The sequence below is a fragment of the Aulonocara sp. 'chitande type north' Nkhata Bay genome, linkage group LG8 (assembly GCF_057382095.1).
Source record: "Aulonocara sp. 'chitande type north' Nkhata Bay isolate Kocher_YH1m ecotype deep benthic linkage group LG8, A_spYH_male_GT1.1, whole genome shotgun sequence".
Lineage (NCBI taxonomy): Eukaryota > Metazoa > Chordata > Actinopteri > Cichliformes > Cichlidae > Aulonocara > Aulonocara sp. 'chitande type north' Nkhata Bay.
Window position 1 is genome coordinate 13,753,251 of NC_141351.1, and position 24,493 is coordinate 13,777,743.

The 24,493-nt window shown below is 41.4% G+C and overlaps 1 protein-coding gene across 2 annotated transcripts in view; it reads right to left on the bottom strand.

Annotated features, from left to right (window-relative positions):
• The window catches only part of atrnl1b (attractin-like 1b), a 71,804-nt gene that overhangs the window by 45,125 nt on the left and 2,186 nt on the right, over nt 1-24,493 (bottom strand). For both annotated transcript variants that reach the window (XM_086303659.1, XM_086303660.1), the window contains exons 2-19: nt 23,362-23,445; nt 22,101-22,214; nt 21,653-21,781; nt 21,210-21,418; nt 20,329-20,503; nt 17,885-17,972; nt 17,308-17,569; nt 16,637-16,820; nt 16,355-16,509; nt 16,110-16,194; nt 15,423-15,637; nt 15,146-15,264; nt 14,286-14,418; nt 13,085-13,272; nt 11,744-11,957; nt 11,458-11,649; nt 3,671-3,904; nt 1,950-2,087 (exon numbers count right to left, since the gene is read on the bottom strand). In XM_086303659.1, coding sequence (XP_086159785.1) covers nt 1,950-2,087; nt 3,671-3,904; nt 11,458-11,649; nt 11,744-11,957; nt 13,085-13,272; nt 14,286-14,418; nt 15,146-15,264; nt 15,423-15,637; nt 16,110-16,194; nt 16,355-16,509; nt 16,637-16,820; nt 17,308-17,569; nt 17,885-17,972; nt 20,329-20,503; nt 21,210-21,418; nt 21,653-21,781; nt 22,101-22,214; nt 23,362-23,445 — 2,918 coding nt within the window. The remainder of the gene's footprint in view (nt 1-1,949; nt 2,088-3,670; nt 3,905-11,457; nt 11,650-11,743; nt 11,958-13,084; nt 13,273-14,285; nt 14,419-15,145; nt 15,265-15,422; nt 15,638-16,109; nt 16,195-16,354; nt 16,510-16,636; nt 16,821-17,307; nt 17,570-17,884; nt 17,973-20,328; nt 20,504-21,209; nt 21,419-21,652; nt 21,782-22,100; nt 22,215-23,361; nt 23,446-24,493) is intronic.

Consider the following 24,493-nt stretch of genomic DNA (forward strand, 5'->3'; position numbering starts at 1 on the left):
GTAACAGGCAAAACCAGATGGAAAAGAAGGTTGGGAAGACAGAGAGTAGCAAAGCCAAAAAAGAAAAGGAAAAAAGACAGGTACAAGAACAGAAATGATCAATATCAAACCTGAACAAAAAAGAAAAAAAACTTGATACAGTAAACACATGGCTGGTTTGGATTTGTACACTTATATGTGATCAGTTATACATTTGAAACCTGTGCAGGTAAGACTGCACAGAGGGGGAAATTGATATTGATCTGGGTAAGATGGTAAACAAATGTATTTCCCAAAAGACTGGCTGAACTTCAAAGACATGAAGGAGAACCAGCACCTCCAAACAAAGGCTAAGATACCCGCTAGGCATGTGTGTCTGTGTGTGTGTAAAGAATACAGAAAGTGCTGCAATAGATGTGTGACAGATGAGTGAATTGGCTTCTAAAGTGCTTCTACTGTGACAGCCTTTCAGGTTTGCTTTTGCAGGACAAAAAAAGAGAAGGAAAAAAAAACACTGACCAATTCTTTTCAGTTCAGTAATCATTAAAACACTGAAAAGGTGCATTACTGAAGGACCAGTGGATCCTCCTCCCTCCTTTCCAAGTAGTGCACCCTTTCCAGCATGGCATGAATATTTTAGGAGACTGGAAAGCTTTTAACTGAGTATACTGACACTTCCTCCAACACTTCTTGTTATTGACAGCTGGTGATACGGGGATTTAATTTGACTATGTGAAAGCCACATTAGATGTGGTTCTCCTCGCTGTGAATTTATTCACATGTTCCTATCACAAATTATGATTTTTTTGTCCTCAGGCTCCAGGAGAATGAGGAGAATAGTGACAGGTATTCACTGGTGCAGTTTCACTTTCCAACTCACAGCTTTAGCCTGAGCAGCAACATATGGTATCTGAGACTGTAAAGCGCCCACAAAATTTGTGTCTCCCATGTCTGGCGAGTCACACAAAACCCCACATGTAACTTCTCAGGAATGCTATTCATGTCTCATAACCATTGAGTGCAGCTAAATCTCCTCTCAACAAGGAGCCTGTACTCCCAGCCTTCAGCCAGTCTGTGATCCATTCATTAAGAAACACAAGCCAAGACAGTTATCAGATACTAGTGTGATCATTGTGTATTTGATTTAATACCCATTCCTGTATTGCGTTCACATCGACTCTCCACAATAAATTTAGCAGACATTATGTGTTTTGGCTTAGAAAACAGGAATTCAGCATAATTTATGGGTTGCAGTCACTTAAGAAAAATTTATTTGCCATTGGGCAGGAGACTGGGATAATAAATCTCCCTCATGAGCTAATCAAAAACTCAATCAAAAGAGGTTTTCTATCAAGAAAGAGCACCACACCCAGAAAACTGGTAAAGCAGTTAGGCTACTGAGCTGCATGTGTTGAAGTTTGTATTAAGTTGAGCTTAAAGCATCAATTTTCCCCCTTCCTAGCTGTGTGTGTGTGTGTGTGTCAGGCTGTGTGCATGTTCACAGTGTAAATTTAAAGTATTTGGATCCCATGGGTGGAAAGTGCCTGTTTAGGAAACCAACATATTGCATGTCATTAATCAAACATGAGTGGGCAAATTATCACTATCAACACTCAATAGTGCCCTCTGTTGGTTATCAACTTGCATTACACCATATTCACCACATATTACATCAATTAGAATTCAAAAAGCAGGCCATATCCTTCTAAAAAGCTTAATTATCACTTACACAAAGCAGGTTGAGTCAAATTAAAACAACCTAGAGAAGGCACTCTGTGTTGTATCATTTAAACTTCATAATGCTGATCTCCTGCATTGCAATGAAATCTATAACGATGATGAGAACATGCTTGGGAGGGGGCGCTTGTTGGGGTTAAAGTACATCACTCGACTGCCTCAACAAAAACAAGTGGAGCCATTAAGTCGTATGCATGCAGAATAACCAATGTCTGTTGTGATGCGGCACTCACCCTGGCATTTGCCGCCATTGGTCGGGTCGCCATGGTAACCAGGCATGCAGGTCTCGCAGTTAGGACCGGTGGTGAGGTTACGGCATTGCTCACAAACGCTGCCGTTAACGCACGTGCTGTGGCCGTTACACTGGCATGCTGCAAAAAAAGACAGAAGAGTTCATTCTGCTGCTTTGTCACAGCAAGAAAAATGAAAAATTATAGGAAATTTATTAACTTGACAACCCAAGCAAATATTCTTGGATTCATAAGCTGCCTTTGTCATATGTGACTTGTTATAGCATCCTAGAAATCCAAAAGCTTTTTGTTGTTTGACTTGTTATTTTATCCAGACCTGCCTTTTAAAATATTTGTAATATTTGTAATAGTTTAATCCTTTAATCAACCTGAAGATAATCTATTCAACAATTTGCAGATTAACCTTGTTGTTACTGATTTTTCAGACAAAGTGTGTGGACACAGTGAGCATGTAAGAAACTATGCATCAGTATGACCCCCGATATTTTAGGATGGATAACGTCCACTCCTTAAACTACCTGTATGTGACGGTAAATAGAAGTGCTCGCGCTATCGAGCAGTTGTTGAAGTAATTTGCTAAAAATTATTATGCTTGGAACACAAAGTAGCAGCCATGAAAGAAGCAATGCTACCTTAATGGCAACAGGCCTAGACTGCCAGGAGGCGTTTTCTGTTTAAAACAAGTGCTGTCTTACTAGAGGGGGGGGGGGGTCATCTGATTGTTGGGGGTTTTCTCTCTAATATTAAAGGGTCTTTACCCTAATATATAAAGCACACCAAGACGCTAATTGTTGTGATGTGATGCTATATAAGTGAAACTGAACTGACTTGCTAAATAGCATGTAACTGGAAAGATGAATAGTTTATGTGCATTTTTAGCCAAGCAGAACAGTTTCAAGGTGGGTATCCATTAGCGTCACCAGTGTAGTTTATGGCAAATGTAAAATACGGCCACAATCTCCCTTTCTGTCCCTGAGATGTGGTGTTCAATAATGCCCAAATCCTACTTGACATTTGTGTGAATCATATGAATTTTTGAGGTCACCCCAACCTTGACGACGGATCACTAAAATCGAATCAGTTCATCTTTGAGTCCAAATACAGGTCTGTTCTAAATTTGAAGAAAGTCCCTCAAGGCATTCACGAGAGCGTTTGGGAAGGATGGACAGACAATTCAAAACTCTAATGGGTCCACGATGGCAGCAACGGCGGCCGGAGGCACCATGCTATAAAAAGTGAACAACTGAGAAAAAGACACAATGATGGTGGAGTTCAAGCCTAGAGGCGTAAAACTCTAATTGGGCAAAATATTACAAGTCTTTTAATTCATTCTAGACTCACCAAAACTCACACAAATATCTGATTTCTTGAGGTTTTTTAAGTAATCCGCGAGCTGCTGAGCGCTGCTCACATTCTCAGTTTACAACTTACAGTGGCTACATTATCATCTTACATAACATAGCAGTATGGACAGGGGCTTCATGAAAGCATGAAACGTCACACCGGCATAAGGTTGCATGGAATCAGCAGGGACGGATTAGTTGCATAGGGAGGCTGTAACAGGAGTCCATGGTAGAGTTTTTTGTTTTTGTTTTTTTTTCCCCCTAAGCTTAAGTAGTGACCTCCAATAGGTAATAATGCCTCACTTGACATGACAGATGGTTTGTAATTTCAGTTAGCTTGACAGGAAGTTTAGCACTCACCGGGGCACTGAATGAAGGCCCACTCGTAGCCTTTGTCTTTGGGGCAGATGCCTGGCTCCAGGCTCATGTCGTGCGACGGGCCCTGCTGGCCCTGCTTCGCCAGTCTTTTCATGGGACCCCGGAACGAACCTTCCATGCACAGGCCCTTTCCTGTGCTGGTGGGATCTCCGCACCAGCCGCACTCAGGTTGCTCCAAGCACTGAGAACACGTCCGCAGGCCTGAACAGTTCTGGGCTGCAGGAGAGGAAAAATGCAGGTAATTGTATGTTTTAACCCACCACCACTGCCATCATTTTTCCATTCCATTTTACTAGAGTCATCACAACACAATGATAAAACGACAAAAACAAAACATCAGCCACAGCACCGAAGGCTTAATGCTGGAGCAGACTAAATTCTGAACAATGTTGCTTTTATATGCATATTGTTGAATTCTATCCTTTGTACTAGTCACCCTAATTTATTTCTGAGCATTTGTAGGCAATGGACAGGTTATCTAGTGAGGTGGCAGGACAACAGATCTAAACACAGATAAAAGGATACGAAACAACTTGCTGAGCGTTTAATACCTGACGCAGTCTGAGAAGTTTGTATAATGAGAGCAAATGCGTCAGATAACCAAGGCCCCTGAAAAGTTTGATTTGAGAAAAAGTCCCACAAAAGGATTAAGTGTGATGTGTGAAGTAGCTCCGCACAAAAAGCTTAGAAACCCAAGGGAGCGATGCCGTTTTTGTCAGTTGAGAGATGAACTTTCAGGCCTCTAAACTGTTTGAGCGCCACCACTCGCCTGCCAGACAGACACTTTAGCGGAGAAAATGCCACTACTATTTTAAGGAGACAAACATTGAGTGCTTTTACCTCAGTTTATGTCAAACAAATCTCTAGCTATTCCACTAATGGATGTGAAACCATGACAACACAAGAGCAATAAGCACAAAGTAAGGCCATTTAAGATTGTTTTGACGACAAGACGTAAGTGGCGAATTTCTCAGGAACACGTCCTTCTGAGAAAAGAAAGCAGCAGCTGGATGGGGACTTTTGTCTTGCCACACAACAAGAAGCATGTTGAAGCACAAAATCTGCCACGAAAACATGAATCACGTCTCTCACTTGGATTCTGACAGATAAATCAATATCTAAGAACTAAATCTGATGCCTAGATATGCTCTGTTAAGTGGATGTTGATTATGACTCTGTCTGCACCCGAGAAACAAGATTCTCTTCATCCTGCATCACCAGTTTTCATCATCACAGCATATACAGCCTGACTAAGGTTTCCTCAAAAACCCTGAATTAACTGAGAAACATAAGGAGCTTGTGCCACGCCTCATTTCTTTATATTTTGCTGGATACATTGAAAATTGATGAAGTTTACTGAAACATTTGCAGTGTTGTGATGTATCTGGGATAAAAAGTGTCTTAATCTTGTCGTCTGTGATTTGATGGACCTGTAACGCTCGCCTGAGGACAGATATTCAAACAGTTTAGATGCGTCCCTTAGGATTCAGAGTACTTTCTGCAAGCAGTACGATGTGTATACGTCTCCAAGTGCTGGCAACTGTGTCTTGGTGATCTTTTTGTTCAGCTTTTATGACGTTCCGCAGTCCCTTTTTTTATCCGCTTCATAGATGTTACCTTACCATGTCAGCATGCTGCAAAGGAGGACACTTTTAATAGTGTGCCAGCAGAAAGACACCAGAAGGTTTTGAGACAGGTTTATGTTCCTCATAGTTTTCAGGAATTACAGTCTATCTTGGGCTTTTTTCTTTTAACAAGGCTGTGTTGTATTCTGTACATCCTCTCAATTACGTTCAATGGTATCTGGGCATTCTGATCCAGCCCTGTGTCCATCCCTGATCCCTGCGTGCATCCATCCATCCATTCAGTTAATTTAGGGTCGCAGGGGAACCTATCCCAGCTGCCATGGGACAAGAAGTGGAGTACACCCCAGACAGGTTCCCCAGTATGTCACAGAGTCAACATTCTGATTTTTCCTGAAGTCAGTTATTAGTTCTTTGGTGTTTGTGGTGTTAGAAGCCAGATTGTTTCAGTACACCAATCTGTCAGCCTCTGAGCCTCCTCTCTGTGGCCAGACTCATCCCCACCAGTGAGCAGTCCTATTTCCACCGTCTCATCTACAAACCTAACAATGACATTTATGCAGTCTTATACATACAGACAGTACAGGAAAAGGCTAAAAACACAGCCTTGTCGGGCTCCTGTGCTGAGGAGAGGATTGAGGAGCAGTGGGGGCCCATCCTGACCAACTGTGGTATTAAATGTTCCCTGTGGTTTCAGGCGGTCCATGTGGTGTAGAAGGTGATGGGAATGGCATCATCTGTTGATGCTGGTTCTGTCTGTGTACTGACATGGGCCCAGAGTAGGTGGAATAGTGACTTTGATGTATTTGAGGTCCAGGCTCTCCAGGCATCTCATGGTTATTGGTGTTAGAGCCACTGGCCTGTAGTCACTGAGCTGAACCTCTCACTCCAACTCCATTTCTCAGGATCAGATCAAATGTGCGTCTCTAACCTTGCTGCACAAGGAGATTAGAAGTGATCCAATCAGAAGTAAACTTGTCCCGCCTTTCTACGCAACTTAATTAGCTCTTATCTGTCCAGAACACTTTCATCTTGTTTTTATTTGGTGACGAAAGTGTCAACACATTTTATCACAGGTTTGGTCCTGGTGCGTTAGGGTTAGGAGCAGGAAGCATGCTCACGACAGTCCTTGTGCCATTTTTATGACGCGATTCAACTGCTCTCAGGATGAGGCACTGCTGCTGGTCAAGACAGTGGTGATGTTTTGCTTTGAAAGAAATAAGTGAAAATGCAGCAAATGTCCAGAAAGCCTGGAGAACCATTAGTTAAGACCACTTAGAACCCAAATATGAAGAAAAGAGGGGTGGGCTCCAGACTTTTTGCACAGGCTTTTATTCAGTCACAAACTCCAGTTAAGTGTGACGTTCGAGGCCAAATTCAAGATGTTAAAATTTTTATAAGATCCATTTATCCACATTTCTCTTCAGAGTTGTGAGTATTTATGCTGGCTGGCTGTTTCGCAGCTTTCAAACTGTTCTTCTTTGATTTCACAGACTACTGATCATCGTGATAACCCTACTGCTTCAGTATCCGATCTGCTTTTGATCTGAAAGCAGTGTTAGGAAGGAAATTACACAGCTCTGTGTCAATCACAAGTATCCCTCCAATTGTGCAGACTTCAAATGCTGCTTTACAGCTTGTGCCACAGCCAAGTGCTTCTTAAACCAAATGGAGTAAAAACCAAGGCATCTTATAAAAGAATAAGATGAGCTATTTAGCTATTTAAATGTAAATAACATATTGTGTAAAGCTGCCAAATGAGTTATTAATTAACTCTAACCCAGATGAGAGGCAGGGTACAAAGTGGACAGCCCACTAGTGAGGATACTAGAATGTGGAATTCACAGAAAAACTACAGTGTGACTGCATCTGCACCAGCATGTACACTTTATCACATCTGCTAGAGGATCAAACCTTCAACCCTGTAATTACAGAGCAACCTTCCATTCTGACCCATGGCTGCCACTCTCACCAACATAGGCCACAGAAAGCAGCATCTGAAGAGTAGGAATATTTGACAATTCCACTTCTGCTTGAAAAAAAATGACAGAGCAGCTGCTAAACTACAGTACTTAACTAAAAGATTCAATTCATTGTGAAAGAATGGAAGCTGTTAGCTTGAGTGAGCGGAAAAGCCTGATCCAATATAAAAAAAAAAAAGACTGAATTAAAGACCACAGAAAACTCTGTGAGCCTTGCCTGTTTAGAATTTTGCCTGAAATGAACTCACAGCTTGAAGGACTTTCTTCTGGTCTGTCATAATGAAGCGGACAGACCGCGAACTCATAGCACAGATGACCCCAGGTTTTGTTAGGTTGTTTGATCAGGGAAGATGAAGTGTGGACAAATGAGATCTTTAAATAATCAATTTAAAAGGACATACATTTAGAGTCCATCCCCTCAGCAAAGTAAGAAGCTGCTTAGGTCATACAGAGAGCAAAATCTCAAAGCAGCCCAGCAAGCAAAAGATACCACATACCTGGGATCCTTTCACCTGTACTTACAAACATTTCACTTGCCTACTCAAAATCTAAAAACCTACGACTAGCACATCCTGGGTTTTTTGGGGGTTTTTTTAGTTGATATTCCAAGTTTTGGACTACTAGGATGACTGAACAGGAACGGTGATGCATTTCAGCATTTATAAAATACGTTTGGTCTCAACCATAGCTGTCCTGCAGGTCGTCCAGAATTTTCATGGCAATCACAGAGCAGAGAATTACGAGGAGCTTGTGGATAAGATGCTGAAAATGAATCACCGAATGAGCGCATGAATGTCACTGAAGATGCTTTTTTTTCCTTTTTCTTTTTTTATTATTAAAATTCTCATCTTGACTTTGTTTCCACCAAACCTGTGTGATGTCAGCAATGGGCACCAGGAAGGATTTCATCGAGATATGAAAGTGATAGAAAACCAATATCAGGGAAAATTTAATCCGACCATGACGGGCAACTACTGTTGGTACTTGCAAAGAGATACGGATGAGCCATTTGAGCACAAAAGCAAATGACTTGGGCATTTTTGAGAACAATGACCTCATTTTACTTTGAGCTAAATTGACACATCTCTGGTATTATATCTTCTAGGCTGTTTTTACAGTAAAATAATTAAATAAATAAATAGTTTGGTCAAAAATAGTCAAAATTAGAGACATTGTGGTGATATAAATTGATTAAGAAAAAATGAAAGTTACACTTTCATTTTCACATGCTGGACTGCTGTGTCTCCCAGCACAGATCCAAGAACACAGAAGATTCTAGGAGATGGGCAGTTGCTCTGAAGGAACTAGACAGGGCCATAGAAGGTCCATAACCCATGCACGGGGCTGGCATTGGTTCCTTTGTGCAAAGAGGAACAGGATGAGCACTTCTAGACAGTCTACTCTGGCAGGCTTCTTGTGTGAGGGTGGATTGAGGTCCTGATGTCCTCTAGTGGGCCATCTGCTCACTGCCTGGCACCATGTAGGCTGAATGGCATTTGCCGTAGAATACGAGAGTTGGCAGGTCCACCACTTCTACCCTGTGTTTTTCACAGCTGAGAGCAAGTTCACCCTAAGCACATGTGAAAGGTGTAAAAGGGTCTAGAGATAAAGTAGAAACATTTTGCTGCCTGTGACATTGTTCAGGGTCACTGGTCTGATGGTGGGTCAGTGACGTCTGGGTAGGCATATCCACGAAGGGACGCACAAACCTCTACAGGCTAAACAACAGCACCCGGACTACCATTAGGTATTGGGATGAAGTCATTGTCACTGTCAGACCCTACGATGGTGCAGTGGGTCCCGGGTTCCCCCTGGTGCACGATCCCCGACACTGTCAGGCATGCATCCAAGCATGTAAGGGGGCATACAAACTACGAGAACCATTTTAAATTGCTGCAACAAAATTTCAGCTAAATGGACGGCCCTGCCACATCACTGTTTTACTTTGACTTTTGCGGTATCTTTGAATTTAGCCCTGTGTAGGTCAACCATTTTCATTTAAAAGGAAAAGATGAGGCATCTTTTCATTGCTAACACATTATCCAGTACATATCAGTACAGACATCAATCATGATCATTTTTGCCCCTACTGAGATATGATGTGTTTTCAAAGTGTTCCTTTAATTCTTTGTCCATTATATTGATGTTCAAAAGAGTCAAAATGACAGTGATGTGTATGTCAAAAACCTGATGTGCAAACTCGACGTGCAAGTCAAATTGCACATTTGAAGTCAGTGTAAAAAACTAGGAAAAGAGCTGGTTTTTTTAGACCAGGGTTTGTAGTTTTGCATGTATTTATGGAGCATACTCAGCCTAGAGCACATATCCATGCACTCCAAATAAGCAAGGAAGAAGTAAAGCAGGTGAGAAAAGCCTTAAACAGTGATTGAAACCCTGGGAGTGAATATGGACGAGCAAAGTCAGACAGAGCAAAGCAAAAGAGGAGAAAATACAGAGACAATTTATAGGACAACCTTCTCTGTCCTTCATGCCAACAGGGACTAATTCCTCAAGACAAATATCCACAGCGAACAGAAACATCTCTGCATCACCCAACACTAGCACACTCAAATGAATTTGAGACAGCACTCCTGGGCTCCCTAAATTTATTACTCGCTAAACTGATCAGAGATGTTTTTACAATCCAACACAACTGTGGGCAAAAGGCATACATCACGTAGCACAACAGCAACGACCTCAGCGGTTACACCGACTTTCATGTGAAGGATCTTTCCAATCAACTTACTACTGTGCAGTTTCACCTTGGTACGTGTCTAGTACTTAGTATGATCACATTTCAATACAACCATCAGGAAAATAACAGCGGAATCATGTTTGTCAGTCATGTCATGATAGGATGAAAGTCCCTTTCTTTTTGCTGTGTTGTACAAAGAGAAAATGGATGATTAAAGGTATTCATATTTGTTATCATAAGAGGACCTGCAGCTGCAGGCTGTGTACAAAGAACTAACCTGTACAGAGCAAAACTTTAAGCCTTTTCATCTGCACATATTTTCAGTTTAGTTTTAAAAACTCAATATGCCAACTTGCATCCAATTAACACGTCTCGGAGAGCATTTTAAGCAAAAACTGTCTTTGTCAGACCTTGCCAGATCATTAAATTTGCATGACATTTCTACGACTAAATAGGAAATCACAAAGAGTAGTGACGCTGTTTAATAAAGAGGACTCTTTTTTTCTTAAATCACTTCTTGTTAATTGCTTTGTGACCCTTTGTGTTTATTTTGTGACAGCTCAGACAGTCACAAGAAGCACTACTGTAAATATCTTACAAATGACAGACATATACCCTCGATAGTACTGTGCAAATGTCTTGACTCACTTTTCAGTTCTTTATATTTTAATAGGAAAATGGGCAACAGGTGCAGTGATATATCGAAACATCTGTTAACAAACAATGGGAATGCCGTAAGTCAAAAACAGAGTTCCTGTAATATATAATGGGTTTGAAATGGAAGATTTCTTCTTTAACACAGCCTGAACTTTGGTTTCGATGGTATTGGATGGTGGATTAAAACCTAAAAGTACAGCAAAATATAAATAAATAAATGTGGATTAACGGCACAAGCAGGAACTGCAGTTTTCCAGCTCAGCTGTATTGGCGTAGTACTTAAGGATAGTATATCACTCAGTGAAGTTGACTGAGTTTTTTTCAGATGTTCATTTATTCCATTCTAACGTTTAACATTTAATTATCAGAATGAAACGCTCATTTTTGCCATTTCAAATTTCAATGACTTTCAATGTAAAAACATCCACTTTTACAGTAGTGCATGTCTGGGCGTTTTAATTATGCACACTTCCTATTCACAGAGTTATTTGCAATCACTGTTCTTGATGTGAGACTGTCTTTAAACTACTTAAAACCAGCTAATGATAAAGAGCCCATCTACAGCTCGGTCAACAGGGAAATCTAACAGTTGGCGTGTGATTATATGCAAAAGTAATTGGCCATTACAAACCAAAAACAGCTTCCAAATCCAATCACAGAAAACTAATACGATTTTCCCTCCGCCACAGACACCCGCCACTTTAAGCCTGTTTCCTCCTTTAACCTTTTTTCTCTCCGAGATGAATATTGACTGCTTACAGAAGCCATTCTGGGAAAGCTTATTGTCTGCCACCTTAATGCCGGACTGCAGACTTCAAAGAAGACTCATCTAGATTAAGTTCAGACACTCACCCACGCAATCTCCAGTCTGCCACTCCAGGCACTGGCCATAGGGAAAAGAGATGACGTATGCAGTGGAGTCGACGCAGCGCTGCACGCTGCCGCACCACATACACTCCATGGCCTGGCTGGTGCAGTTGGCACAGTTGGTGTGCAGCGAGCAAGGTTTCTTACAGGATGGACGGGTGCTCTGGTTGGGATTGCCTGGACAAAGAAACAACAAAACAAAAGACATGAAAAAACCTTTTCAAGCAGATGCAATATTTAGGAAGTGTACTTGTGTGTTCGGTCATCTCACCAGTAGCCTTTTCACAGATGAGCCCGTGGGCAGTAGCAGTGCATGGATTGGCCCTCAGTCCTGACACCTGTGGCTCCTCCAGGTAGGCACAAAAACCAGAGTCACTGGGTTCACCGGGCAGCCAACGCAGACTGCTGTTGGTGAAGGGAGACATATCCTCCCAACCCCAGTATGACACATTGATCTTCCTCAGACCCACCCAGGGAGACAGCCGCTGTGGAAAAACAGCAAAAGTCTAAACAAATAAAGCTATTCAAATGTAAGATAAAATTTCATAAAAGTGCCTCGTTTTTTTACTCCATCCTGCTATTAACAAAAAAAAGGGAAAAAAAGCCTGCCTTCTGCATTTACACCTAGGAACCAAAGATGCTATTAAAAGTCTGCTGAGAATAATTTCACAGATATGATTACTTATTTGCCTTCAGGATTCAACTTTTAATGTAATGGGAAAATGATGTGGAAAGGCATGTCAAGGTTCTGTTTGGAACAAACAGCCGCGTTTCAACCCAGCAGACTGACAGGAAATGACATTCTCATGAATACAGCAGGCATGACCAAACTAAAATCATCAGTAGATGCCACAATTTTCTGTCACTGCAAGGAGAATACGTAGCCGCGAGGGATGAGAAGAAGCCAGTATGCCCAAAACCGCATTTCCATTAAAGAAGCAGAAGCTCTAATTGTAATGTTGCTGTGAATATTTGGATTTCTCTCAGTGAACAAGTTTCTGCACCATATCATAGGGTTAAACAAAACAGAGCAGAGCAATAAATATATAAACTTAGAGCAACATCAGGAAAATTACTCAGATAAAAAGAAAAACTAAATGCAGACCAGACTACGCAGTCAAGGTCTTAGATACTGTAAGTGCACATGATTCTTCCATCAGACAGAATCACAGAGGCCCTTTTAGCCCTGCGTAAGGCAGGCAGAAGTGATGAGTGATTATCGCAGTCTGATTCATCAGCTGCGGTATCTCAGAAACAAAACTATGTGCAAACCACACAGTCTGAGACAAGATGTTGGAATAGTGGAAAACTATTTCCCCATAATTGGTTGAAAGGCAAGAAAGCTAGAAGAATGCCTGCAATCAGATAAAAATAGAGCTGCAGAAAACTGATCGGGGCTCAGAATCAATAAGTCAGAGTTAGAGAAAGGCTCCCCCAGCAGCTAAAATGCACTTTTATTTTCACTCAATTAAACACCAAGGTGGAAACTGCAATTCTAGCAAAAGAAAATATTTCAAAATGAATGTGAGATACTGTACTACATGTATATTGTCAAACAATAAAGCAAGGATAAAACACAATATCCCCTGCTTTATGACTGATTTAAGTGTACCTTGTCTTGTTGCTGGAGCTTCTTGAGCTCCTCGAGCACAAAGTCCACTTGTTTGGAGGTGGTCAGTGAGGCGATGTTGCCATTGAGGTTCTTGCAGTAATGCTGAGCGTTGTCGTAGCTCTCGCGGCTGGAGTTGATCCTCAAACAGGCATCACCCACCTGGTTCCAACCCTCACTGCACTGCTGAGCTGGACGATCAAAAGAGCATGTCAAGAAGTGAATGACCTCGGGCCAAGAAAACCTTGCTCTCCTTTAACTTTAACAGGAAAAACTACTTTGACATTATTTGTATTGTGTCGTAAGCTAAAAATGACATAATTAACTATGGAATAATATTAGTTAAGTACTGCTCAACGGGGAGAACCATAATCCAAGAAAAATGAAAACAGAGAACTTAGAAGGCATAACAAACCACAGGGGGCTAAAGAATTAGGGTTTAACACGTGTGTGTGTGTGTGTGTGTGTGTGTGTGTGTGTGTGTGGATGTCACTGATTTTGTTTGAGCGTAATTTGCACCCATTTGCTCTGTGTGCATTTTGTTTGTGCAATCAGCGGCTCCCTTTCAGGAATCAGAAATCCACACCCACATGCACACACACAGAGATATTATTTTCAGCTCCCACTGCACTCCCCTTAGGCGACAGGGCTTGGTGAACTGAAAATTATGGATAAAGTGACAGCACTATCTCTTCAGATTCAGCCAGCGTCAACATCAACAACACGATGGGTGGGTGCGGGGGGGTAGATGGTGAGAGGTAAGCTAAATACACTGCCAGACCTCATAAACAACATTGGGATGACATCTTGAAAATACATCTCTGCAAATCCCTGATACTGGGTTTAACCATACAAGCAGCGGCAGAAGAAGTAAACTTGGTAGGGAGTCATTAACATCTGCAAAAATTTAATTAATGAAATAGGCTTCCCTTCAGGTCTGAATGTCAGCGCTCGTAATTGACGCACTAAATACAACCACCAATGTGGCCGTTTCATGTTACAAGGGCTGTTGAGTATTCACACTGATCAGCATCTCTGCATTAGGTTTAAGTTTTAAAACATATCTGCATTTATCTTGCATCTCCCACAGTCTCCCACATGCTTGCCTGGAAATGACCAAAAATCCTCTGCCATGCATGTGTGAGAACCAAATCCGAAGCTTCCGTTTAATAAGGTGGCGTGTTTGTGTGCACGGAAAGCTTACCGGGCAAAGCGTGGCACTGCGAGTGATTCTGATCCCACTGACAGTTGAGATTCAATGAGCAGCTCTTGCAGTTGGCAAGCTTGCTGCACACCTGCTCGTTCCGCACAGGACACTCAGTGAAGTTCTTCACATTCTGCAGCGGCAGAGAAAAGAATCATGAGAGAAAGTGTCATTTTATGATAGAGCCCCATGGACCGCCGTGTTAAAATGTCTAAATTAACAGCATTAAATAGAATCTTTACAGTCTGGTATGAAAGACGCTTTTGTTCTCTATAAATAGTTCCCCACTTTATTATATACTTCTTTTATACAGATTTATATAGATAATAGGAAGGTGTCTTACTGGCGTTTGCTCTGTTGGTGCTTTTTCACCATTAATATTGAAATTTAAAAAATAAGACAGCTTGGTTTGTTGTTCACACAATCCAAGATGTCCATCCTTCAGTTTAAATCAGTTAAATGTATTTAGTTAATTAGTCAGGGCAGTGCCTGTGCACTGCACACACATTTTATGGATATAGTCTGCCAACTAAACCTGCTATGCTTACTTCTGGTTCAAAATATTTTAAATACTGCTACTAATGAATCCTCAAAAATGCAGATTTTAGAGACCAACGGGTGACGTCATGGTGGCCGTGTCCATCTTTTATATACAGTCCATGTGCAAAGGCTTTTTCTACCTTAAGCAATGAGGTGATGTTTCCATGTAGTCCTGAATAGCACAAAATTATCATACCAATGTCCTCGACTCACAAAACCTGTATTAAAAAGCGCATGTGTCCTTGTGTGCACGTTTGGCAGCTTCAGGGAGTTGAACACAAGATCAGCAGTGCACTGCTGCCCCCTGTTGGAACACTTACAGAGGTACAGTTGCTGAAGGCTGAGATGCATTTCTTATCATCGCACCACTGGCACCCCTTGGTGTTTGCTGTACAGCTGGCACAGTCTGAGAACCTGTAGCACCACTCGTCCATTGTAACTACAAAGAGATGAGAGGGAGAGCAACAAGAGTGCATGAATCAGTCTGTAAATACGGGTAAAATACAATTTCTAGAAAGAAGGCAGTTTTAACAACAACAAATAAAGTAGTGACGAGAAAGTGAAAAGAGGCTGGAGAAGTTCTGTGGTCTTTCTCACCAGCTTTAGGTGGACAAAATGGAGCAAGAGTCAGGCTGCTATTAGCCATTCTGACTTCCCAGGGGAGACAACGGCCTCTGCTCCAGATGCAACGGACCCCTGGCCCAGCCTTCACGCAACCCTCCTCTGCCAAGAAGGCTTGGCAGCTCGGAGGTCGGTAAACAAGCACATCATTGAGCAGTACACTGGAGAAGCCCCCAAACACGTACATGGACCTGAGCAAGACGAAAGAAAACAGTGTAGAAAAAGAAAAAAGGAAAAAAAAAGGTGTAAACTACAGCCAACAAATTAAGATAAACTGGACTTTTGTTTTTTAATTATGGAGTATTTTTTCTATTTCGCCATGCTCAAATTGATAAACATAATTATCTAATCTTTCTCTTTTTTTAAGCAAGTCATTTTATTACATTGTTATTGCTGTGATATTGAACAGTTCTTTATTATTTACACTGTTTTTCAAATTTATGGTAAAAAATTAAGCTTTTAATGCTCACAAAGAGACCCAGTCATCCACTCTAAAGATAAATTAGTGCCGAGACCACAGTGGAATATATTAAATTAAACTACTGGGAAAAACTGGGCATTTTCTATGAAACAAAACATGATTACACCACAGGGACAGCTACCAAACCTGATTTCACAATCGATCTGGGTGATCTACACAGAAATTCTAATAGAAACACTCACCCATTACTAACCACAGCAGAGTGACCGAAGCGGTTGACATCCCTGTGCAGGTCTGGCTTGGGCAGAAGCGTCCACTCGTCACAGGCTGAGGAAAACAAGGTGTAGGTGACTATTTCGGATTCGCTGTGTGATTATCAGTTAACATAGCGGATGGATCTGATTGTACTTCTGATTTTATGTGAAACAGAGAGATACATTTAAAAATAAATAAATAAAGGACTATTTAACAATAACAGGATTCTTACCGATGTCGTAGGCGAGGAAGTCAGCAGAGAAGCATTTGGCCCCGTTGCTCAGGGATGTGTCGTTGTGCGTGTTGCCTCCAAAAATGAGCAGAGTGCCGCTGAGGAGCACAGCTGAGTGCAAGTACCGTGGAAAGCCGCTTTCTCTCAGAATGAACCTGGAGCATGTGCATGACAGGCATGTCAAGGACAACTGTGCCAAGGAGATATGCAACTCCCACGGTGTCACATATAGTCTGGAATGCATAATGAAACAACAAGAGCAGCGCAACTGTGTCGATTTACCATGTCCGCGTGTTCACGTCGTATCGGTAGAGGTCATCGACAAGGCCGTATTTGTTGGCGGGCAGAGCTTTATAGCCGCCATGAACGTAGATGCTGCCACTACCGCTGTCATACGTGCTGCTGTGGCCGTAGCCTCCCTGGGGAATGGCACCTTTGGTCTCGGGCACCAACCACGTGTTGGACCCTAAAAAGAAAATATATGAAGACATTTTTTATAGGGAAAAAATATATATACAATTAGATCTCTCCTAGTAGAATCGAAGCAGACAGCTGGGCTCTTGTATCTTGATGCTTCAAACACAGATTTTCAGGGATGGTTTACATGGCTGCTGTTTATACTTTTTTATTTATTGTTTACACTGAAAAAAAAAAAGAAATAAAACAGGACACTTAGACTCTGCTATCCAAAAATTCAGTCATGAAATATGGTGTTTTTGGATTCACAAAGTATTTGCTGGCAGGTTTTAAATTTAAAAAAAAAAAAAAAAAGATCCCAGAGAAGTCTACAATTATGAGTGGATACCATCCACTGCAGTTTGGAAGCACAGCCATACTGGGTTTGCTTGCCAGGGCTTTTAAATTTATCTCAGTGCTAAGGGAAAGCTACAGAGAGCTGATAGATAAGCAGAAACAAAACGTGAAAGAGTCTGCACTTGAAAGCTGTGACTCACTCAGGTTGTACTCCTGAACATTGCTGATATAGCTGTAGATGGGGGAGTAGCCAAAGATGACGAGCATGATAGTCTCGCCGCTGTCCAGTGGGACGCAGTGGGCCGAGTGTCCTTCCACGGCGTATATCTGAGCTTGGGCCGGTGGGCCGACCACAGGGTTTCTCCGCTGCCATGTCCGATTGGGTACATTGAAGACCCACAGCTCGTCCGTCACGTTTTCCCAGCCGGCTTCCAGTTTTCCACCAAACATGTAGATATCATCCTAAACACAGGGCGGCATTTATTTAGTAAGCTAAAGAATGTACTCGTCTCTAAACGTGCCATAAATGTGCCTCTAGGACAAGCCTGCGTTTGCTTTAAACTCCATAATTTTAAGTTGTTCTCCTGCTGTTGTTTTAAAATAGTTCTGTGTTTGGAATGTGTTACAACATTCAGTTACTCAAAGAAATAAGCAGTTCCTGCTTGAAAGCAACCTTTTCTTTTCTGAAACCACATTTGATTGCTTTTCTTCCCACTTCTCCCAAATATTCCTCCCTCCCAGTCACTGTTGTGGTTTTCTAAATCTGTGTGTGTTTACCTGGCAGGCAGCAAGTGAGTGGCCGTATCTTGGCACGGGGCCACTATTGATGGGAACTGTGTTCCAGATGCCACTCTCAAGGTTGTAGCTGCAGAGAAAAGAAACAGAATTTTACACTTTAAATGCACCTCCAACACACCAAAGAGGGGGGAAAATCCCTTTGCATATTCACTTTTTGTCCCACTGTGGCTTCATAACATGCCTGCAACGATTCATCGATCAATAATAAAAAAATTTTAAAAATCCTTTTTTTTGCTTTGATGCTTAGTTTAAATTCTGTAGCGCTCCGTCATTTCGGTGTAAGCGCGAGTGTTTCACCCACATAGACCTGCAATAGAAACACATCTAGAAGCATGTGTGTGTGAATACCAAATTAAAACAGCATGAAGCCCAGGCAGGCCCCAGGTTTTAAACAAAAAGACTGATAACAGCAGCACTGAAGATGATGCTGTCACGGTTTAACGTGGAGCCGCCGTCTCTCTACATACAACCCACGAGGAGTGAAGAGGCGGAGCTCTTACTGAGACTGTGAGCTCAGGTGGAATGAAACATTTTTATCACGTCCAAAACAATAGCGTTTGTTCCTGTAATCACCATCAAGAGCTGGCCGAAATCCTTCATCAAACCACCTGATCAACAACCTCGACGAGAAGAAAAGCAAACTTCGTAGCTGCTCCACCCACCGCCCTTTGTTTTACACAACAATGTACAGTAAAGCTACAGACACTACATTCAAATTTGCAGATAAACTATTAACTTAGTCTGATGCGATTAAATTAAGCAACTCGCTGACGGGAGCCTTCCCACTTTATACTGCAGAGATACCTGCAGCAAGCAGGATGAATATAAAGGGGGGCATGGGGTGTTTCAAGGCTCTCATTATATAATTTTCCAGATTTATAATGAAATTATTGCTGTCAGCATTAATCTAGTTAATACGACGTTAACAGCATAACCGCGTTAACACGGCAAATCCCCGTTAGCGAGTTAACGTGGATAACCCCATGCAAGGCCTGCACGGCATCAACGCATTAGTGCGGTTAGCTCGTTAACGCATTAGCGGTGTGCAGCCCTCTCACGGGGCCGTGTTAACTCGCTAACAGGGATTTGCCGCGTTAACGAAGTTATGGCGTTAACGTCATATTAACAAGATTAATGCTGACAGCACTAAATGAAATAATATAAAACATTGTTAATTGCATTCTATTATTATTTAAAATATAAAAATGCAAGTTTACAATCAAAATGTACATTGTTAAAATCTACGCTATTATAGTGTCTTGTTTTCTAATATAAGTTTACCTCAAGGTCTTTAGATTTAATCGAGCTGAACATTTTGCTGTGCAAAAAATCTAGCAGGCTGGCAAATGCATACATTACTGTTGGCTGCCATTAACATCCAAAAAAGACACACAAAAAAAAAAAAAAAAGCACACCCGGTCACATCATCACACATTAGCAATTTAAACAAGGCACTCCAGGAGCAACAGGAATCATAACACCTGGTGATGAACAAACACTGAGCAGATGGTGAGAGCTCGTCAGCTAAACTGCGAGAGAACTCTGAGCGTGTGCCATATTTCTCAGTTTTTACAGAAGTAGTCCCAAAGAAATTTAAGATGCTGGAGGTGGAGGAAAAGAGGAAAACCACAGAGAAGGTTTGTGGATATAGTGAGAGAGGACATGCAGAGAGTTGGTGTGACAGAGGAGGAGGCCGCTAGGGATAGGGGGAGAAGGAAGAAGGAGGAAGATGATCTGCTGTGGCAAAAGAAAAAGAAATCCCAAAGAAATTTGAGTAGGTCTTTTTTTCCTGTGCCAAGTACAGCACATACACAACAATCTGAGACGAGACATAACACGTTAAAAGTATACAGGGTAAAATAAATAAATGCATAAAAAGCACATCGAATATTAACTTTCATTTTAACTGCAAACCTTTCACATATTAAACCAGCGTACAGACACCTAAACCACAGTCACCACTTGATAATTTCAAACGACTTCTGCATAACTGGGACAAAACACACTGCAGCTGTTCTCAATAAGAAGCTGGTGAATAAAGTATAAGACATTCTCTAATGTCTCAGAGTGAAGGGGAATAACTAAAAGAGAGCCGTAGCGATCCACAGCATATCGTAGCGAGGCAAAGGCGTAAAGTAGTGCCCCTTGACAGCCCTGCAAACGCTTCCACACCACCATCCAAGTACTTTAAATATTAAATTCTCAATTTGGCCTTCATGAGAGCAGCACATACACCATCACAATGTAAGTCACGGACACCTAAACTCATCTGCAATTTTTGTCGGGGAATATAAGGAAATCTTTGCTTAGCCATACATTGTGTGTGAGCAAAACCCCAAATAAGCAATGGTGGTTTTTCTATTCAGAAACACATCAACAACATACAAAGTGAGAAAGCTGCTCGAGGAAAAACCTCTACTTACTTAAGAATCATCTGGAATGAGCTGTAGTTGAAAGTGTATCCCCCCACCACCCACATGACCTTTTCTTGCACCATAGCCATATGGGAGGCTCTGGCGAGTGATGTGCCGAAGGGCTTGACGCTGGGGAGGACCCAGAAAGATTCTGTTGACGGTACGGTCAGCGAACAGTCCGGGCCTGCAGGGACATACAGGAGAGCAGCAAAAGCAAAGAAATTATAGCTCAGGAACAATAAACACCAATGCTCATATGTACAAAAATCTCCAAAATCAATAATATTATAGTCTCTTTTATATCTGCTCCATGGCAACTTAATATTTGCATGATGCAATTCTTCATTAGCACCTGCCAGCTACTTTCATAATTACCCACTGAAACCTTAAAAAGGAAACTGGTTGCTCTCAAACCTCAAAACCCATAAACAGAGGAATGCAATTCAACAAACATGACAGTCAGAGAGAAGTAAACATGTTAGACTGTGCGATCGGAGGCCATGACAAAAAAAAGAAGAGATCTCAGCTAATGAGTCTGTCAAGTTTCATCACGCAAAAGAATTTTGTTTCCTTCAGCTCGAGGCGCATAATAATGCACAGGCCTGATCAGCGTGCTGCTAATCAGCATTACAGTACAACACAAGCTTACAACATAAAACCACCGCAGCCTTGCAGACCGCAGCGCACGTGGGAGGAGTCCATCTTTAGTATACCTGATTGCAAAATACGTTGAGAGATGGTGTGATATAAGATTTGTTTTGGAAAAAATTAATTTTGTGTATGCCGCTTCAGAAATATGCCACAGGGTTAGATCAGAGTGAGTAGAGCTGTTCCAAATAACCTTAAGAGGTTTTTTTAGCATCTGCAAAAGATCTGCAGCTTGCTCCCACCTTGCCAGCTGTCATTGCAGACACAAAGCTTCTCCCCTGTGAGGTCGCAGTAGCCGTGGTCAGGGCTGCCGCAGTTGTTTCTGCAATAAGGGATGTCACAGGCTTCGCCTTTCCAGTACTTGTCGCATTCACAGTACACTCTGCTGGCAGCTGAGTTCCCAGGTGTGCACTTCCCGTGGCCGGAGCAGTTATTGGGGCAAGAGTTGATCCTGGACAAATATGATTTGGATTAGTACTCCAACACAGACTGAGGATGACTGAGGGGTGTTATCAGTTAGTGGAACAAAAAGACTGGAGAGACATAAAAACTGTTTAGCACGTCACTAGAAAAACAGCTATAAGGACACGAAAGCCTGAAAACAGTTTGCTGTCATCTATAATTAGAAAGACACCTAATCATTAGAATTGTGACGCCGATAATTACTCACAAGGTAAGTACTTACGAGTAAAATATTTCAAATCCTGTGAGGTTATAGGCAGCATCGCTGAAAAAGTGTAATAGTGCGTAGCCTGAAGTCGTCTCAACCTCAGGAACCGTCTCATTACCTCGTATCTCGGGCACGATGAGACCGCTAGAGAAACACAAAAAAAGAATCAGTATTACTTTCTCGAAATTTGCACCAGTTCTAAATTGCAAGCAGAAATTGGTAACTCTCTGCAGTCGACTTGAACTTTTGTTGCATGTGTCTGACTAAACAAACACAGAAGAAGAGTCTGGAGACCTTGACTCCAAAATTTTAACAATTTTTTTTCATGACTTTATTTCATTTATTCTTTTATTTTACAAACCAATACTGATTTGTTAAGAGTGCACACACTGGTTACAATGTGACAGAAGAGTAAAAGTATTTCATCTGTATCGAGGAATAAAGTAAGACGTAAGCAACTCACCTGAAAACAGCAACTAGAGGAGCATATATCGAGTCTCCATCATAGACATACATGTGGTCCCAGCTACATTCTGTGGCAAAGTGGTTGAATCTTAAGCGAAGAACTGCATTTGGACTGAAGAAGAGAAATAACAATAGAATCACGGTTCAGGTTTTAATGGAAGCTAACTAGATTACTGTTTTTTTTAAGTGCTTTTCAGTCTTATTGACCACTCCAATCACTTTTGCACACATTAATGCATATTTATAATGACTTTTCTTGGCAAACAACCCATCATCTTTCATCCTTTCCTACACACTCGCTAATATGGGTTGAGTTCAATATCTTACCGAAGGACACTAACACGACACACAGTTGACCCTACGATTAGTAAACGCCCCATTAAATCTCCTGAGTCACGGTGTAGTGATGAGCAGCATGCAAATTTATCGTAAGAATTTAGATCAAGGACTGTTAAACTTTTCATTGCCAGTGACCCTGCACAGGGAAGACGCTTTTCCAAGAAGCTCATCTCGGTTACAATATTACTTTAGTTGGCTTTGGCCCAACATTATCTGACACAGTGGCCTGACTCAACTATTTCATCAAGATCCCCAGTTAGCTGTCTAATAACCCCATCTACAGCAGCAATAACGCCTGGTCACACCCTGAGAGAAGTGAGTAATTTCAATATAGTATGATGTGTCACAATTCACAGTTTCCATTGCCCTAAGGAGGAAATAAAAGGCATATACTTTTTCTTTTAAACAACAGAAATTTTGCATATATGTTCCAAAATAATCACTAAATTATTCTGAAGACCCAATGGCTATGGTTTATGGGTACAGGGTAATCTTGGGAATATAGCTTGAGAACCAGCGCTACTTCAAGATGCTCAAAAATGTTTCTTTTTCTTTAAACAGATACCACTGCATGATTTTTTCCGTTTCAGCTGAACCATCTTAGTGAATATAAACTGTTTATTGCAATCGTGGTTTCCTGTCTGTCCTGGAGCAGCTGCTGTTGCCGTGACAATAAATAGCATCAACAGGTAAGGTAAAGGTTATTCTTTTCTCTGAATGATGATCCGTGTTAAACATATTAAACTTTCAAAATGCCAGAGCCAGCCAGCTTTACACTACATTACCTAAGCAACAAAAGCATACCCGTCGCCATAGAGATGCTGATGAGCTTCAATTAATTGCATTAATCAGTTTGCACTACATAATAAATTCTGCATACCCAGCATCTACACAACACAATGATTTACATAAATACTTACTAGCCCTCTATGAGCCAGGTGCACTTGGTTTTGTACTTGTAGTTGATTGGACCATCTGTGAGGTATCCTGAGGGTTCTGTCAGCCTGAAAAATCACAAAATTAAAACAGCACAGTTACATTTGGTTAAATTCAAGTATTTGCGGGGAAGAAAAAAAGATTTCTGACTGGTACGTACATCAGTCACCCTATCACTTTTAAACAAATTTTCGAGTCTGACAGAGAAGTTATATGCGATTCTGAATTGATATTAAGTTGTAATATCAATCAAATATTTTGTACGCAGATAGATCTATTGGTGTTTCTCTAAAAAGATGTCTTGTCTGTTTGTCTCTGCCCATAAATGTTGACATGGGTGTCCAAACACAGCACAACACACAGTATTCATATCCAAAGGTTCAATTTAAGACCCCAGAAAATAACTGTCTCCCCAAGAAAAGTCCCAGTCAACCAAAACATCCAATCACTTGTCTCCTGAGAAGGTGCCAAACAAATTAGCAGTGTGTCACAATGATAGAGAACTTCTAAATGGCCATACATCACTGTCCCATATCAAAAGAAATACGAGTTAAATCCCCCCCAATCCCCTCTTATATTTTGGTTAGATTTTTCCACGATAACTGACTAAAGATTGGTTGTAATTCATAAAGACAGATGATGTGTATGAGTTTCAGATAATAATGCATCATAAAAGCAGACATTAGGGTAAAGATATGGCTGAGGTGTATTTACAGTCTCATAAATAACTCCTGAAGGTGAACACTAAACTCAAATTAACTATCAAACAGTTTTGGCCGTGTAGGTTTGAGCGTATCCAGGGAAACACTAGTCTGTCCTTCAGCGTATCAAGAGTCTGTGTGCTTTTCATCAACCACACCGCACTAGCAAGAAATTAATCTGCAATCCACCTTCAAGAAAGGAATTCACACTTGTTGGTGCTAGGCGGCAATGTGTAAATGTTCCTATTCCTAATCATAACAGAGTCTAAAAGATAAAGATTCATTAGTTTGTGTGTCTGCTGCTGATGGGAGGTTACTCTCTGACAGCATGCCTGATGACAACTTATAGCAAACCCAGGGCACATTGAAAGAGGGGTAATTACTGTGATCGAGGTACTTCTGTTCCACAGAGTGC